The sequence below is a fragment of the Numida meleagris genome, chromosome 1 (assembly GCF_002078875.1).
Source record: "Numida meleagris isolate 19003 breed g44 Domestic line chromosome 1, NumMel1.0, whole genome shotgun sequence".
Taxonomy (NCBI): Eukaryota; Metazoa; Chordata; class Aves; order Galliformes; family Numididae; genus Numida; species Numida meleagris.
Genome location: NC_034409.1, coordinates 109143626 through 109160150, shown reverse-complemented (window position 1 = coordinate 109160150; position 16525 = coordinate 109143626). Strand labels below are relative to the sequence as shown.

At 36.9% G+C, this 16525-nt stretch overlaps 1 protein-coding gene across 3 annotated transcripts in view; it reads right to left on the bottom strand.

The window, feature by feature from the left end:
* EFHC2 (EF-hand domain containing 2) overlaps positions 1 to 16525 on the bottom strand; it is a 61186-nt gene that overhangs the window by 6460 nt on the left and 38201 nt on the right. For all 3 annotated transcript variants that reach the window (XM_021407291.1, XM_021407310.1, XM_021407300.1), the window contains 4 exons: positions 12851 to 13047; positions 8897 to 9030; positions 3914 to 4111; positions 3229 to 3321 (listed from right to left, as the gene is read on the bottom strand). In XM_021407291.1, the coding sequence (XP_021262966.1) occupies positions 3229 to 3321; positions 3914 to 4111; positions 8897 to 9030; positions 12851 to 13047 (622 nt within the window). The remainder of the gene's footprint in view (positions 1 to 3228; positions 3322 to 3913; positions 4112 to 8896; positions 9031 to 12850; positions 13048 to 16525) is intronic.

The following is a 16525-nucleotide window of genomic DNA, read 5'->3' as shown; positions in this document are numbered from 1 at the left end:
ATAATAAACGACCACATTTTACTGGCAGAAACAAGAGTATAGCATCTGCGTTGCTTAATGAATTGTGATTAAAAAGAGTCTATGTTGTCCTGTAATTAAACACCTAAGTGAAACAAGTCTGACAGAGAAAGGAAGTATCTTTTAATAAGCCATCTGTAACAGGTTGCCCAGCGAGCTTATGGAGTCTCCTTCTATGGAGATATTCAAGACTCATATGGATGCCTGCCTGTGTGACCTATTGCAGGATACCTGCTTTAGCAGGGGGTTGGACTTAATGATCTCGAGGTCCCTTCCAACCCCTGCAATTCTGTGGATTAGAGAAATGAATAGCGGGGTACCCAAATCCTACTATTTCACCATCCCCCAACAACTGAAAATATAAATTTACTTCAGACAGACAATTTAAAAGGATCTTTTGAAACCTCACAGTCTTTGTGCTAATTCTCCCTGCACTTTGTGGAAATTGAATGTTCTTTGTGCACAGTAAACAAAGTCTTGGGTCATCTGGAGGTGATCATAAAATCAGACAGTAATTTCTGGTTCCAATCCTTGATTTTAATAAGTGATAGATCATTGAGATGTAATTTACAAATGTAAATATTAAATATTTTAAGGATACTACCTTTTAAAATGGAAAAATAAAACCATAAAGTCCTACAGAAATTCTTTGCCACCTAATCTCAGAGAGAAAAGCTGAATAAACATACAGCTTCAGTCTTTAACTATTATCTGATCACATTGTCTAGGATCATTTTATAGCTGAATAGGGTCCAGCTAGTGCATTAGTTAAATATACTGATTTTGTGGGAAACAGTCCAACAAGTTTTATTGTACCATTTTCCTCTTTCATAAATTTGGATACACACATTAGGAACACTACCGCTACTTGCTTCAGAAACATCAATGAAAAAATTGCATGCCTCCTCCTCAAAAATGAACATCAACAAAAACAGCCCCAAAACAACAAACAGAAAGAATGTTGATGACAAACTTTGCCCCCATTGAATTGCATACTTCCCAGGAGCCAGACTATTCTGCATTAACAATAAACCTGTCTGTTTCATGATTCTTCAGTCTCAAAGAGAACTAGAAAAAGCAAGACAAAAAGTAAATTCTAAATCTTATTCATCTGACTCTACTTTTCAGTTTTCAGATTACTGGAAATTAAGTTTTATAAAATACAGTTCACAAAATCTTTCCCCAACTCTGCACCCTCATGAAACAATACACTTATCAGGCAGTGCCAACTGCACACAACATTAAGAATGGAACATTCTTCCTTTTCGGCAGTGCAGTGACTCACCACAAAAATTGACATCTTTCAGAACTGCTACTATTGTAACTTAGAATCAGCATTATGCATCACACTGTCATATGGAATACTTCTTCTACAGTTTCCTAAGGCCCAGCTTCACACCATGTAACTTTCTCATACAGAAATCTGGCATATTAACTGGCCATGGCCCCTTTCACAGGAAAATGGATGGTAGTTTAGAAATCCAGCTGTAACACAGGCTGAAATGACTCCCTCTCCTATATCCCCTACAGAAAGAACCTACAGTGGCTGAGTCCCAGTTCAGCTGTTACAGATACCTGCCTAGAGTTGGGTGAAATCCAGGCTTCCTCCTTGTCTTCTAAGCTTATCTCTTATTTTTATTGTAGTGTACTGGGCTTTTTCTTTTTATCTGCCTACACTAAGACTGTTTAAGAGAAGAGATTCATCTCGCAAAAGCTTTTCCTAGTATAAATTCACAAACAATAAACATGCCTCTGGAGCCTATGACGTAGGGGGCCTGTCTGTTTTTCATCAGCACTGAATTAGTACATGAAGAATCTTCAGTCCCATGTCTGTGCATCTATTCATTTGCAGCCTTTATGAAGTGAAACTATGAGAACTCCTTGTTTAGCAGAGGATGCCAACTGTCCTCTGACACTTTTTGTGTTGGGCAGCTTAGTGAGAATTCTAAAATTGAGTTTTAGATTAGTGCTAAAACTTAGGCATGCGTCTGATGTCTAAGGCTTGTAACTCAATTGTCAGAAGTGATGAATGGCCAACCAGTTGCCAAAGGTGTTTATCTGGCTATTGAAGGGAACTATTCTGAAAGTTTTTGGTCTAGAGGGAAAAGGGCTTTGTAGAAAATAGCCCCTTAGGCTTCTTAAAGCAATCTTGCTGATGCTGATTGAAGTGGGAAGCCTTGGTTGCACAGTAAGTAAATATTTTAATAAAGTGGATTCCAGCTTTCTGCTTGACAAGAGTATATTCGTAATTTGATAAACCTAGATGTTAAGTTTGAAATTAGTCTTGAAATCAAGAAGCATGTATACCTGAAAACATCTAAATGTGACAAGACCTGCCTCTGCATTTTACACAGTGTGAAGGCACAGACAAAATATTTAGTGATTTCCCATGAGGGAAAGAAAAGACCAATGAGCATGTATTTTACCTGTTTCCAGTAAAGCTGCAAAAATCAATGAAAACCAAATTCACCATGACATAAGTATTCACAATACCATGGGTTACTCTGAACTCTAGCCTTTAAACAATTGCACTGAATATTAGCTCTTTTCATTTCTATTCCCATGAATACAGCTAGTCAAGCAACTTGTCTCAAAATAGTTAGATGTGCTATGGAAAAACACCAGAATCCAGCAATACTCCTTTTTCTTTTTAAAAATTACAATAAAATAAATGTTTCAGATAAGATTAATAAGAGAAACAAAGCACTTTTATTTACTACTGATGAAGTCTACACAATTCATTGACATAGCATCAATGAAAATCAATGTCGTTGATTCAGTGTCCTTGATTCAAGGACATTGTATTCATCTTGGTATGTTTCTTAAATCTCACATAATGTGCTTCCATGAAATTGTTTTTACCTTACATATATGAAGGAAACACTAATGCAAAATAAATAAATAAAATCTTATTGATAATGCTAAGTACCAGTAGTTGACTACCATAATACTATTTTCACAGAATTCTGGCAAAATCCAGGTGATCTGCCATGCCAGATAAAAACAAAGAGATGTTGTTAAGCTGGTTACATTGCAGTTGATTATAAATATTCTGTAATTACAAAAGTCTACATGCATATAGGGAAAAAAATTAGCACAATGTAATGATTAAAACTGCCTAAATGACAATCTCATAAGAAAGGTGTCTGCAGTAGATATTTGAGATTGATTTGTACTCAGTGGAGACTGCACTGCCTGCCTTTAACTTACATGGTCAGTATAGTTTGTAGAAGATCATCAGACAATGGCAACTTGAAGGACTTGCAAATAGTCCGGCAGGTCTCATAGGGCAGCAGTTCACATCTACACAAAGACAAACAGAAGGGGAGACTTGTGCATTAGGTATTTGCTAGGTTTATTTCAAGTTAATGTCAACATGGACAGGGAATTGTGTAGGAATACTGGGGAAGAGGTGACGAAAATGTGTTTTATGAAGTTTCACTATTATACAGCTGATAAACTTGAAGTGCACATGGTAGCCTGTCTCCTCCCCTTGAGGTTCTCAGTGATTCTCTGTTATTCTTCATCTGTGACATCACAGAACAAAAAGGGCAAATGATTCACATAAGGGATTGACTACAAATTTTTGTTACTGTTGTTGTTAAATCCCTATTTTCCTCTTTGATTAAGTATACCGTTTTGCCTGTGAACAGGCATCTGATTAGCTCACCTAATACTTAGTGTAGCAACTATAACAAAAAGTCCCTGAACAAAATGAAAAGCAAACATAAAGGCTACCCTTTCCTTGTCCACTGTCAAGCGTTGAGAGAGGCTTAACATTAGAAAAAGTATTCTCTGACTGCAATCCATTATTTGCTTAGCAACAAACAGAAAGTAGGTAGGTTTCCAGTAAGAGTTTTCAAAATAGCAGCTGAGGATAATAGAAGAAACTTACTTTTCACGGTCATTGTATACAAGTACTGCAGACAGTTGTTCAAAATTTTCAAAGCTATTTTTCTTCAGTTGTTCTTGAGCCTTTGCAAGGAGGAAGTGGTGGTCCATTTCATATTCTTCTTTCTCTCTGTAATGGCGCCCAAGAGTCATAATTTCATGTTCGGAAAACGCTCCATCCGTGATACTGATTATTAAATTTCTGTTTACAAAAACAACAGCCTACATTAGTTTAAGCACAGTTGTTAAAGAGCTAATAATCACTAAAATCCTGTGAAAGCAACTATTAAAGGGCACTCATAAAATGCTGTATTTATTTAAAATCTTTACATTTGAAATTCAGGTCTGTTCAAAAACGTTTAATGGGAAGTACTTGAAACTTTTAACTTTTGGAAGATGTCTATGTTTCCTCTGTTGTTGGCCACACATACAAAAACACATAATAAGCTCGACTGAAGCTTTTTGCCTAAAAATGCTGTACTAGCACAGAACATTAGCAGAGAATAACTTTGTCACTGCATTTCTTCAAAAATGTAGTAAATTATACAGGGTACTATATTGATTCTAATTGTATTCTGCATATTGCAGTATATGATTAATTATCTGTAAACATAAACTATGTAAAAGAAGAGTTGCGTAAAACAGAAAGAATTAATAACAGCAGAAGAGAAGTGAGGAAGACACCAACAAAGAACAGAACATTCATAAAGTGTTAAGCCGCTTTCCATAAAGCACTATGAAAGCTGGTCCCGTTGGGGTAGTGTTCATGGGAAAGCCAGGGGAACGGGAACAGAAACTGGCCACAGAGAAAGAGCAGGAAATTACATCCAACTTGTAATCACAAGCTCTCCTGGTAAGAAAGAAATAAAGGAGGTAGTAGCAAGACCAGCTGATGCTTGGACACTGCCAGAGCCCACAGGGACAGCCCAAAATGCCTTTTCACAAGGTTGCTTGTGCTGCTCAGAAAAATCAGCCCAACCCAAGGAAGAAGAAATGTTCCTGAGATCCATGAGATAGGTCAGTGCTGGTACTGAATGACTAGTCATTCCTGTTAATATCAAGGATTTGTTGCTGCTAATAGCACTGGAGTGATAAGCTCCTGAAGGCACTTCACAGCAAACGGACACAAACTTCAGGACTAATTTAGTTTTGTTATACGTAAAAGTTCTATATACATTTGGTATGCACTTTTATACATATAAATTTATCTGTAAAACCTTCTGGTTTATATTGTTGGAAGAGGGGCGGAGGACTGCTTTTGGAGATGTTGAAAGCTTTGCAGCTGGGACTGCATTGCCTTCAGTGATTACGGAGTTCTTCATATGTCCTGGGTGAATACACAATGTGAAGGAGGAAAAACACATAGCAAGGAAATCTAGGGGACTTCTAATTTTCCTGAGAAAACTGGACTGTACTTTACCTCTGTAGTTACAAGGCTCCTTGTCTGACAAACCTGGATTAGCGTACCTATGTGTTGGCATTACGATTCCAAATGCCTGTCTCTAATGAACTCACATTCAGTAGGATTTTCTTAACAGCAAGCACCAACATAGACTTATGTATTCCAGACAAAATTAGATTATCTATTTATGGTGTTACTGCAAAAACTGCACTGGGACTAAACTCTACCATAATGGCTGATGCAATTAAAACTGTTTCTTGTGGCACTCTTGTGGGTATTGAATCACTGCAATTATATACCAATCCTTGAAAATAAATGGAAGAAATTACTAGTGATGGACAAAGATATGACACAAGATTCAAACTGCTGGTTGAGGAACAATTAAATTCCTTGGTGATTCTGGTAATGAATCTCTTAACATCCACATCTGAACTGAAAGCACAGAAATTTAGCACCCATCAAAACTACAAAATTTTGTTAACAAATGTAATTTTTCAGTCACTTCCTCTCAGGCTTTTGCAGTTCTGTTCAAGTGATGATACCTCTTCATAGAATATGCACAGTTATTCAAAAAAAGGATGCTAAACACCATATAGAGTCTACGTCAACTGCTGTTTTTTCATATTGTAATCAGTAACTTCTTTTATTTGCGGGGGGGGGAGATAAATATAAGGAAAAGACAAGACAAGACAAACCTTATTTTGAGTTTATGCAAACCTCAGTGACCAAAACTTGTTCCATCTACCTATATTATCTTTTCACTATTATTATTACTACACGCACTAAATATAATTATCTACATTGTAACAAGATCCAGGCAAAACTGGAGCCTCTGTCTTCACTAATATTCTAGAAAAAGTAGAGGACAAAACTGCCTAGTAAGACTGGCATTCTAAATGTCTGGGCTATCAAAGCTGAATGCAGCTTTACCCATGTGAATATGAATCCACAGACTGGATTTCCGCATATGACCCAGATTTTTCCAGTGTTGTGCTTTTAGAAGCCTTATATTTTCTCAAGCCAGTCAGTGACAATCAAGTCATCAGAACCTCAGGTTCAGTTATTGTTTCATGTGGGAATTAAGGAGTTTTCTTGTGATTGGTAACGTGTGAGACCTAAGACTGACATACAGAATTACATCTAAACTCTTCCTGACAAAAAGAAAGAAGCTGCAACAATAGTTCCCACAGCTTCATTATGTTTTGTTTCACTTTTTGCTCTAGAAGAATAGGACAGATTGCAATCTGAATTTGGTAGAGAAAGAAGAAATAATAATTAACTGCTTAAGAGAGCTGTTTCTCAAGCTGAATTAAAGATAGGCATCTTTGCTAAACCCACGTGGTTCTTCGTTGCTAACAGTGAACTCCCTTGCCAATAGTTTCTGAGATAAAACAGTCTGTTTAGGACAGTGCGGTACACAGCCTTCTAAGTTTTAATTATTTTCTTTTCCTCTCTCTTTAACAAAGTTGTGATATTTCAAACATCAGTTTAGGCAATAGCCTCAGTATGTGATGTGTATTTATTTCCTGGATGATGTGCCATAAGTTTGGATACTGAGAATAAAGTAAATTGTATAATTACAATTCTGCTTCACTGCATCATAGTTACAGGTGTAGTTTTAAATGCAGCTTGTATAAACTTGTACAGGTAGAAGTCTGAACAACAAAATTCCATGCACAGTAATGCTTTAGCTGTATTTAAGATAAGAGGATTATTATGCTGGTTGAAGCTGTCATCCAAATAATTGCTAGTATTAAAAATGATCATTTGTAGTTAGTATGAGTCATGGAACGCCATGACAGACTTAAAATAAGCAGTGAGGCAAACAAGAAAACAGAAAACTGAAAGAGTATTTTCATAGAAAAATATCTATCACTTCTCATAGATGCAAAAAAGCTCTCTCTTGCCTTTGTCATTAAAAATGTTCCTTTCCTAAAATAAGATGCACAGATTTAAAATAAAAACTACTATATAGTAGTATATGTATCTATGTATATACACACACTATACATTACTATAAAGCACAAAAGTCAAATGCTCTTTAAAGGCAAACCCTTTCTCTGGCAGCGTGAATGCTGTCTGTCTGGGACCCTTAGGACCTTAGCAGAAGGGATGCAGACCATTAGCAGGTGCTCAGATTGGCCTGTGTGAGCAGTGAGGCTAAAGGAACATTATGTGGATTTCCCTATTTTTTCTCTTGCTCATGGGCATTTCAGCACTTATACTGCTGAAACCAAGTGCCTCAGTAAAACGTAATTTGACTTGCTCCATGGCACAGAACAGCACCAACCTAAATCAAACAGCTGGGCTGTAATTAAATTTACTTATCTGCTTGATAAAATAAAAACAATTCCCTGCTGTTTAAAAGCAAAATCACCCTTCTAAAAGTGTGCTCCACCAATCTTGTCATGCAAATGTTCTGAAAGATTGACTTGCTCATAGTACATGTAAGAAGACAGTTTTTCAAATCATTATTTCATAACTTGAACTATAATCTTTCTTAATTTAAAAGTTATTGAATATATAATTAAAACCCTTTTCCAAGTGCCATAAAGTTTATCCAGATGCACATTAACTTTCAATTTTTTGACAAAAACTGCCAATAGCTCTGGATTCCCTTAGTTTGAATCCTACTTTTAATCACTCATTTTTGATTTCTGAATACCAGCTTGTTATCATTTGTCACTACTTTCACTTTGAATTATTGGAAGAAACTTCTTCATTTCTAAATATCTTCTGACTCATTTCACAAGAAATTTTCAGCCTCTGTTACCATTTCTATAGCGATGACGTTCCATGCAATATACATCTACTCATATGCTGTAATTATTATGATCATTCCTAAATATGTATTGCCATGGTGAAAACCAAAAAGCTTCTAGGTAAAATCTCCTTGTCAGTTCCACATCACTAACTTTACCAGTATGCAACACAGTTCAGGAGCTCAAGTGTTATGTGGGATAAAATGAAATCAGCTTGCATTTGAACATTATTTTCTCTTCAAAGTAACTATATATGCTTGCCCATTGTTACATCCTGATCATTACCAGAGTCCAAATTTCCACTCACTCTGACACTGCTGAAATTACTATGCAAGTGCTAAGCATTGCTCTCACTGCTGCTTTACAGTGTTTCAAAGATGCTTATCACTGATCCACTCATTTTAGTACACTCTGGTTCTGTGTAGACTTATTTATCAATAATTCAAAACCCTAATAACACCATTTTCAGGACGCATAAATTATTGAATTCATGAACTAGTAATTAATTTGACTATCTCAGGCTGGGTTTGTCTTTCAGTAAATATATTACTGCTTTCTCACTCTTCTTCACAATAGCCAGCTCCATAAAAAGCAGACATATTTTAGTAGTGCTTTTCAGCTTACTCAAAGCTATCTCATTTCTCTTTTTCCAAGGCATGGATTCACTGTCTTTTTCCCTCAAACACTCCAAGTAAATGCAAAGAAACATACGCCATTTGTCAGCAAATGTGCAGAAAGTGTCAAGAAATAGTAATGCCCTATATGTTTGGGGGGGGGAAATGTGCCTTCATTAAATATTAAAAATCAAAATCTATCATCGTACCTGAAAGGGTCATACTCTATCACCTTGGTATGCTCAGGGTCAGCGGCTGCAAACACCTGTCTGATTTCTCGAGAACGAGGTTCAGCTATGTCTTTCAGTTTCTTGAAGATGAAACCAGTATCAGCCACAGCAAACTTAAAGGAAAACAAGACAAAATTAGATTAGATTAGAGAGAAAGGCACTATGCAACTCATGTACCAGCAAGAGTTGTGAAGATGCAGAACAATTCTGAACTGCTAGTTTCTTCATTGTTTCATTTCAAATGTATAAGTCTGCAAGGTTTGGAAAATATAAAACAAAAACACTTAAAATCATCTGCTCATGAACTGTCAGAAAGCTTATTGCAGATACATGAAAGGACATCCAACTTTTGCTTCGAGCAATGGGTTGTTAAAACAGAAGCAGAAACATTTGAAGTACAGCTCTAATATCTTTGTCCTCATTTTCTGCTGGTACATTTCACTTAACTTTCAATTAACAAACTTCAATTGAGAGCTATGCTCTTCACCATCGGCTCTGATGTGCTGTTCCAACAGATGTGCCCAGTCATATTAGACTGACTATGTTTTACATACTCAGAATTACCCAGACCGGAAATTGGTTAGGAAACAATTTTTCCTATCAAGTAACAAGAACGCATATTTCTTTTTAAATAAGTGATTAAAATAAAATTGAATTCAGATAAGCAGCACTGGAGAACTTAGGCTTCTACCCTATATTCAGACTTTTGTGTTAGAGCTCTACCAAAGATTTATTTGCTATGCTCATCTTTACCATTGATGTCTATGTATTTAGTCATTAATCTGAGGCTGAGTCGATTGAATCGATCAGTAGAGTATTTAAAGATGGGTAAAGTTTCCTGTCTGCTGAAAAAGCGCCATCTCCACACAGACAAAGCAGTTGTTTTTACACCTTCTTTCTAAACTATATATTGCAAACACCTATGTAAACATCAAGTATGTGAGCAGACTGGCACTAACTCTTTACCCATTTTCTCAACTTCTCGTGCAATTGCTGACATTTTAGCAGTCACATCATCATTTTGTTTCATTGTCTTGCTTATGCCCAAGTCAGAGTTTGTTACGTTGAATTCAATGGAAGCAAAATCAACCTTCATGACTGTACTGCAGAAGACTACGAAGTTGAAACAATTGAGATTGTTCAGAGTTGATGAATCAATTTCTAAGAAGAAACAGCAATGCCTTGATTGAAAGAATTCTCTTCAGATCTGGATAATACTAGTCAATGATTAAGCATGACACAAATGTTTCATTTGGAGGTAAATTTACAATTTCTAAATACATCTTTTTTTTCCTCAAATTGGAAAAGAAACTAAACATATTAAAATGTTTTGAAGATTAGATCCTTCAAGTTACTTTCATTACTGGCTATGATCACAATGAAAAGATTCATTGATTTTTTTTCACCTCTCCCTTTAAATACAACACAATAAATACAATTTTGAAACAGAAAATCAATGGCATTTTCCAAAAGAAAAACATTCCATCCAGATTTCTTTCACTAAGTTTTCAGAAAAGGTACCAAAGTGTTGCACTGAAAAGAAACCTCTCCATAAAGAAGGAAAAAGATTTTTAATTTTAGAAACAACTGACAAATATTAATCTGAAAAATGTTTCCCCTACTTCTAATCATCTTCTCTCTTTTCTCTAATGACTGCTGAAAGTCTTGTGGTTTGAATATACAGTCCTTTCATGAACTGAGGTAAATAAAGTGTATCCTTACTTCTGGATCTCTCGCAAAAGGATCTGAATAAAGCATCTATCCTTGGAGAATAAACCTTTCTTTTTTTCCTACCAGCTCTTTTGAAATCTTCACTGCACAAAGAACATTTTAAAATTCACTTCAAAGGAGTACTTTTAGTGCTTTTCTTCCCATTTAGTAGATTTTATTTTGATAACGTAAAATCATTCAGTCTGGAAAACTAAGATTGCATTTATTTGTTTCAAGATAATCAATGCAAACAGCAGTTCCAAAGAACATTTACAACCTAATGATGCATGCTGCATTTTGGAGAATAGCTTTGATTTTTATTCTACTAAGAGAACAAACAGTCCAGCAGTAAGAAAACACAATGTATATAGCTTTGTATTTTATTGCTTAAAGCATTTAGCAGTCATAACATTTTACATTAACAAGCACTTTCAGACATTCCTCATTTCTCTAGGGAAGACAGGTGGTGCTAATTCCACACTGCAAAGAAACCACACTGTTCTGCTATTTTCACCTGAGTAAGAACAGCACACGTGGCCCAAATGCAGCACAGGGTCAGACTGCATCTATCTCTACCTCAACAACACAATGACATCAAGATTGAAACTCTCAGTCCCCAAGACTATGCTAGGCCTATTGGCATCTTGATAGCCCTGCAGGTTCACTCAACTGTGGTGAGCCTGCAGACAGGGAACAACTGAACTTTGCACTAAGAACCCTGTCCCATCTCCACTCAGAAAAGGTCTGGACCAAAAGGCAGAGAACAGTGTCTCATAGCTTGATGAGCCTTCCTGGATATTCTCCCCAGGCATGCTCTCAACAAGATTAAGCAAAAGGCAGTTCCAGAAGTTTGCTGAAGGCACTGTTCATGCTGTGACCCCACCATCAGCTATGAAGCATAGACACAACCCCAAGACCTCACAGCACTGTCTCGTCCAAAGGGCAATGCTCAAAATTACATAGTGATGAAACAACAATCCTGAAAAGGGGTTGGGATACAGAAATGCTCCGCCTCCTGAGCTCATGCATTGTTAAGACTGACTGGTTTAGAACTGCACACAAGAGAAATTCCCAAGTAAACCACAGATGTGTTTTCTTCCCTTCCCCCCAAGTATTTTAGCACAAAGTCTATCTTTTTTTGTTTTCCAACCAGATGAAAATAAAACTCCACAAAACTCACGGTGACTCTTTTTTTGTGGTTCTCCATCCCTGTATCTTTTTTTTTTTTTTTTTTTTACCTTGGTGATAATTGCTAGAGAAAAGATCCATTTTTTTTTTCCTATTGGGTATGTTTTTGGCTTTGCTGAATGAGGGCTTCTTTACCAATCATTTACGTAAAATGACTGGTAGCATAAAGTATAACTAAACAGAAGCACCCCAGTTCTCTACCTATTACTGCTCTCCCCTCTGAAGGCAACATCAAAAGGTAGTGACACTCAGCATAAACTGTAAGCCCCAGTTCCTTACTGTGATATGAATTTATAATACGAGAAGGGACTTATTTAGTCAAATAAATATGTATGAACACAAATAAGTCCAATCAGGCAATAACATAGTCTCACCAGTCAGATTCTAAATTGGACATGGCCACATCTTGAGAGCTGTGTACAGTTCCAGTCTCTACATGCCACAGTTGCCCAGCAAGGGCACACTAAAAGCAATGAGACCCTTATTTGGATAGGATTACATTTAGTAGGAGGAGTCTTAAATTTACATCATGAAGGTAGTGCATAAGAGGAAGGGAATCTTCACCAAACTCCAAAACACTAGGACTTGCATTCAGTGTAGTAGCAGGTTGGTTTATAACAAGTAAAAGATGCTTACTTCTTTCAATAGGTATTTATTTACATACAAGGCAATGAATCTTTTAAATTTACTGCCAGAAAAAAGCTGTGGGAGCAAATAGTACCTGCAGGTTCAAAAGGAGTTAGACCAACTCAAGGATAAGTGGTCCATAAACAGTATCTGGAAGAAATACACAGGGATACACTTCAAAACCACCCTTAATACAGTTAAGTGCGGTTGGTGAAAATGTAGAAGGAGAATGGACAGTAAATAGTATCCAGGCTTGCATGCTGTCCCTAGCTAGCATCTCCTAAATTCAATGCTAGAAACAGATCACCGAGCTCTGAACTTTGGTTGAAGAAATTAGGTATAACTTGTTCTGAAAAATATAATACAGATAAGATACAGCCAACAGAAAATAACAAGAGCCTGCTTCACCTCATTTGCATGCTTCTCCATATAGTTGACAGTGTACTCATCAGCATCCACCAAAAGAAAGTTGTGGCCATGGAAACAAACTCTGGCTCCAATAAACAGATCCTGAGCCTTGAAGTATTCAGATGGTTCACTCTTGAAGAGCTCCTGCCCAGGCTTCTTAATGCGACTTCTTTCCAAGAACTTCCCACCAAGTATCCCTGTGAGAATAAAATTGTAAGTAATTATGACTTTGCTTTGGAGGAAAAAAAATAAACATAAAAAACAAAAAGGAACGAAAAAACCTTTCCAGAACAAACAGTTTTTATTTAAATATTAGTTTTCATCCCTGAGTTTCTTAAGTTATACTCTTCCCCCTCCCTGTCATTTCTAAAGGAAAGATCTCTGCTAGTGTCCACAGCAACAGTTACATTGTGCATATTCTGTGACATGTCCCATCTGAATGCCTGCCAAACACCTTCGCTTTTTCCTTTTTTCTAAAATGTAAGAGAAGTTTGCCTCTTCAAATGGTTCCCATAACCCTGTTGCCAGCCTTGGGACTGACCGTGAGAAACATAAGATGCGAAATACAAGATGCAGGCAATTATCCTTGAACAGTTAAAGCGAAAAAGAAAAAAGAAAAGAAAGGAAAATCCACAACTTGGGATAACACAGTCCTACTGAGATCCCAAATTCTGTTGTACTGCAATTCTAACTTGTTTTTAAGAGCTTTTGAATATTAAAAGAACCAGGAGTGAAGTGACACTATCTTCCACATACTGTTCTGCCAACACAACTTAACTGTTATCTGCTCTCTCTTTTCTGAGCTGGGTATGTCACATTATATATAATGATTTTACTCATGCCACTGGGCACTGCCTATGTTGCTCAAGGATGTGTGAGATACTAAAAGGAACATTTTTCTGTTAATATCTTCTGGTGCACCACAAGATCACATCACATTTACCAGTCTTTCTAGAAAACTGTCTGTGACATGTTTAGTTTCATCAGGGTTTGTGCCCTACAACAATCCTGGAGTGGCTCAGGTTTGTTTCCTGTTTATATCTCAGCTTCTAAGCCAAAAGCCACAAAGCATACTTCAGTAACATTTAATGATGCTTTATATATTAGGTAGTGATGCAAGTTCAATAAAAGGCTGATGAACAGTGTAATAAAATGCCATTTATAGTCAAAATTATAAATGAATGTGAAATCCAAACTACTTATTAAACCAGAGTTCGTATCAGATATCTTACTTAATTGCTTTACTCATACCACTAAAGCAAAAGACAAAAAAAGCACTAAAGTAATGGTCAAGTCTAGCTTAAATTAAAAAAATGATTCAAATTACTAACGTAACTCTAATCTTAACACATTCCTTTTCATCTAGCTATTAAAACAAATATGAAATGTTGTGTTATATAATCCTGGTAACCACGGGTAATATTAAAACAAAACTGATCACTGTAAGACTGAAATTTTACTCTTGCCCTTTTATTTCCATGCAATTGTGCATTTAGATTGGACACCTACCTTGATACCTCTGTTTGATAACAGTTTTTTAAGTGTTATGGGTTAGTACATTTCAAATGGTGTAAAGAAAAACAACTGAAAATACCTCATTAGGCTAGAGATTTTATACTGAAACTTGATGAGAAACGTTGATGGAAATCTACAAGAGTCAGGCTCGGAGCACAAAATAAACACCACAACCAAAGATCCTCTTCCATTAAGATCAGATCAGGCTTTGTAGGTGTTTGTACAGCTGCTAGCTTGGTCTAGAGTAAAAAAAGGGGTTGTGATCTCCTGCATGGGAAGCCAAAGTTTTCATGTTTTGACCCCCATCTCAAAAAGAGCTTCAAGATGTCCAACCCTGTGTATTTCAAGTATAGTTTCACAGCGTTACTAAATAGTATAAAATACTTCTCTGCAACCTTCAGATCGCTGAACTTAGAAAAGTAACTTTAATACTTCGGTCTTAGGACTGAGGTTTGAAACATTTTTGTTTGTCAATTTATACTAATTCATGCAAATAAAACAGGAAAATATGCCCTTTGAACCTATGCACAAGGGACATGGTCAAGTTGTTATTCTGGGAGTCATTTACTGTTTTAACTGCTCCTCTCTCTAAGATGTGCTCAGCCTTACTCTTCTCACACCCCATTCACTTCAACAACACACTTCCTCCTCACATAAGAATGTTCATCTCGCTCCCATTTTGCATGCCTTACCCTTTTTTCCTTGCATCTCATAACTGACCTCTGCAAAGCCTTCTCATTCTTAACCTCAAGGAAACCTGGTCTCTTTTCCTTCAGACATGACTAAAATGAGGGAGGGACAGAGGAAGAGAACAGAAAGGTAGAAAGAATAAAGGAAGGAAGTGGGAACAAAGAAACTTCTGTAGTTCCAGCCTTCTATCCAACTTCTGCCCTGCCCCCTTAGTCTCTACTTCTTATCCTGCTCTCACCAAACTCTCCAATGGTCAGATCTTGGCCACATCCTCCCACTTCATCATTCTACCATCTTTTTAAAAAGCTATTTGCTTTTATAAGTGCCTTAAAGCATTTGTTATTGTTGTTACACAAAATTCTTCATTTGTTGTTTCACATTCTGTTTTATTAGCAATATTTAATGTCTGCAAACCTACTCTATCTGAAGGAATCTAGGGGCTGTGTTGCAGTCCCAACAAAACAGTGTCTTACAACATAAAATCAAGTGTGGGGCAGAAAGCCTGGGAAGGCTTTTGGAGTCTGCAAAACCTTCTGGGAAAGCGTTAGATGACTGATGAGGAAAGATAAATCCATACCTGATGCAGCCTTGTTCTTAATGCCTTCAAGGAGGATTTTCAGGAGTTAAGCATCCTCCAGCAGGGGCCCTCAGCTCTCTGAGGCCACGTCTAGTTGGAATAGTGCAAAGGAGAACCAGGCAATACAGATGATAGGGATCAAAGATTCAATCCTTCCCTGCATTTCTTCAGTTTAACAATGCAGCTATATACTTATCATCCTTTGTGCCTCCAGACATAAGCAAGTCAATCGAACATGTCATTCTCTAGTGCAGAAACAAGCTGCTCTTGAACCTCACAGCAGCATTACATAACAAATGCATGTGTGTGTACACCCATAGCTGTATAACAGAAGCTGCATATATTACAAGTCACTGGATGGCAGAAAGCTAGTAAAACAATAATGACAGGACACTGATGCCGTAAAGATCTTCATGCAGGGCTACCTGAGAAGGATTACTGAAGCATAGGCAGGTGTTATCCATATTTTCAAAATATTCCTCATAAAAATGCTTGCATTCAAGTGGAGGGTGAGGTCTCTATTTATGCTTTGATCATATAGTTTGATACAGGCACAGATGCCGTTACAAGTTCTTTGCACTGAAAAGGCTCGTGTCTTCCCTAAGTCATCTGGCATGCCCTGCTCAGATGAAAGACACTCTAAATGACTCAGTAGCACCACTGAAAGAGCTCTTTAGGACTCTATTTAGATATTCATATCATCATTTTTCATGGATGTGATGTTCATCACAGTTCTGATATAGATTAATATAAAAAATAATTTTCACTGAAGGCTTACAAGTAAGGTGACAAGAATGAACAGTCCTCCCTGGAACAGCCTTTGCTCTAGACAGGTTGCTTTACCACTCAGGGTACCAACTAGGTCAGTATTGATTGAGACGGTCATCACTGCA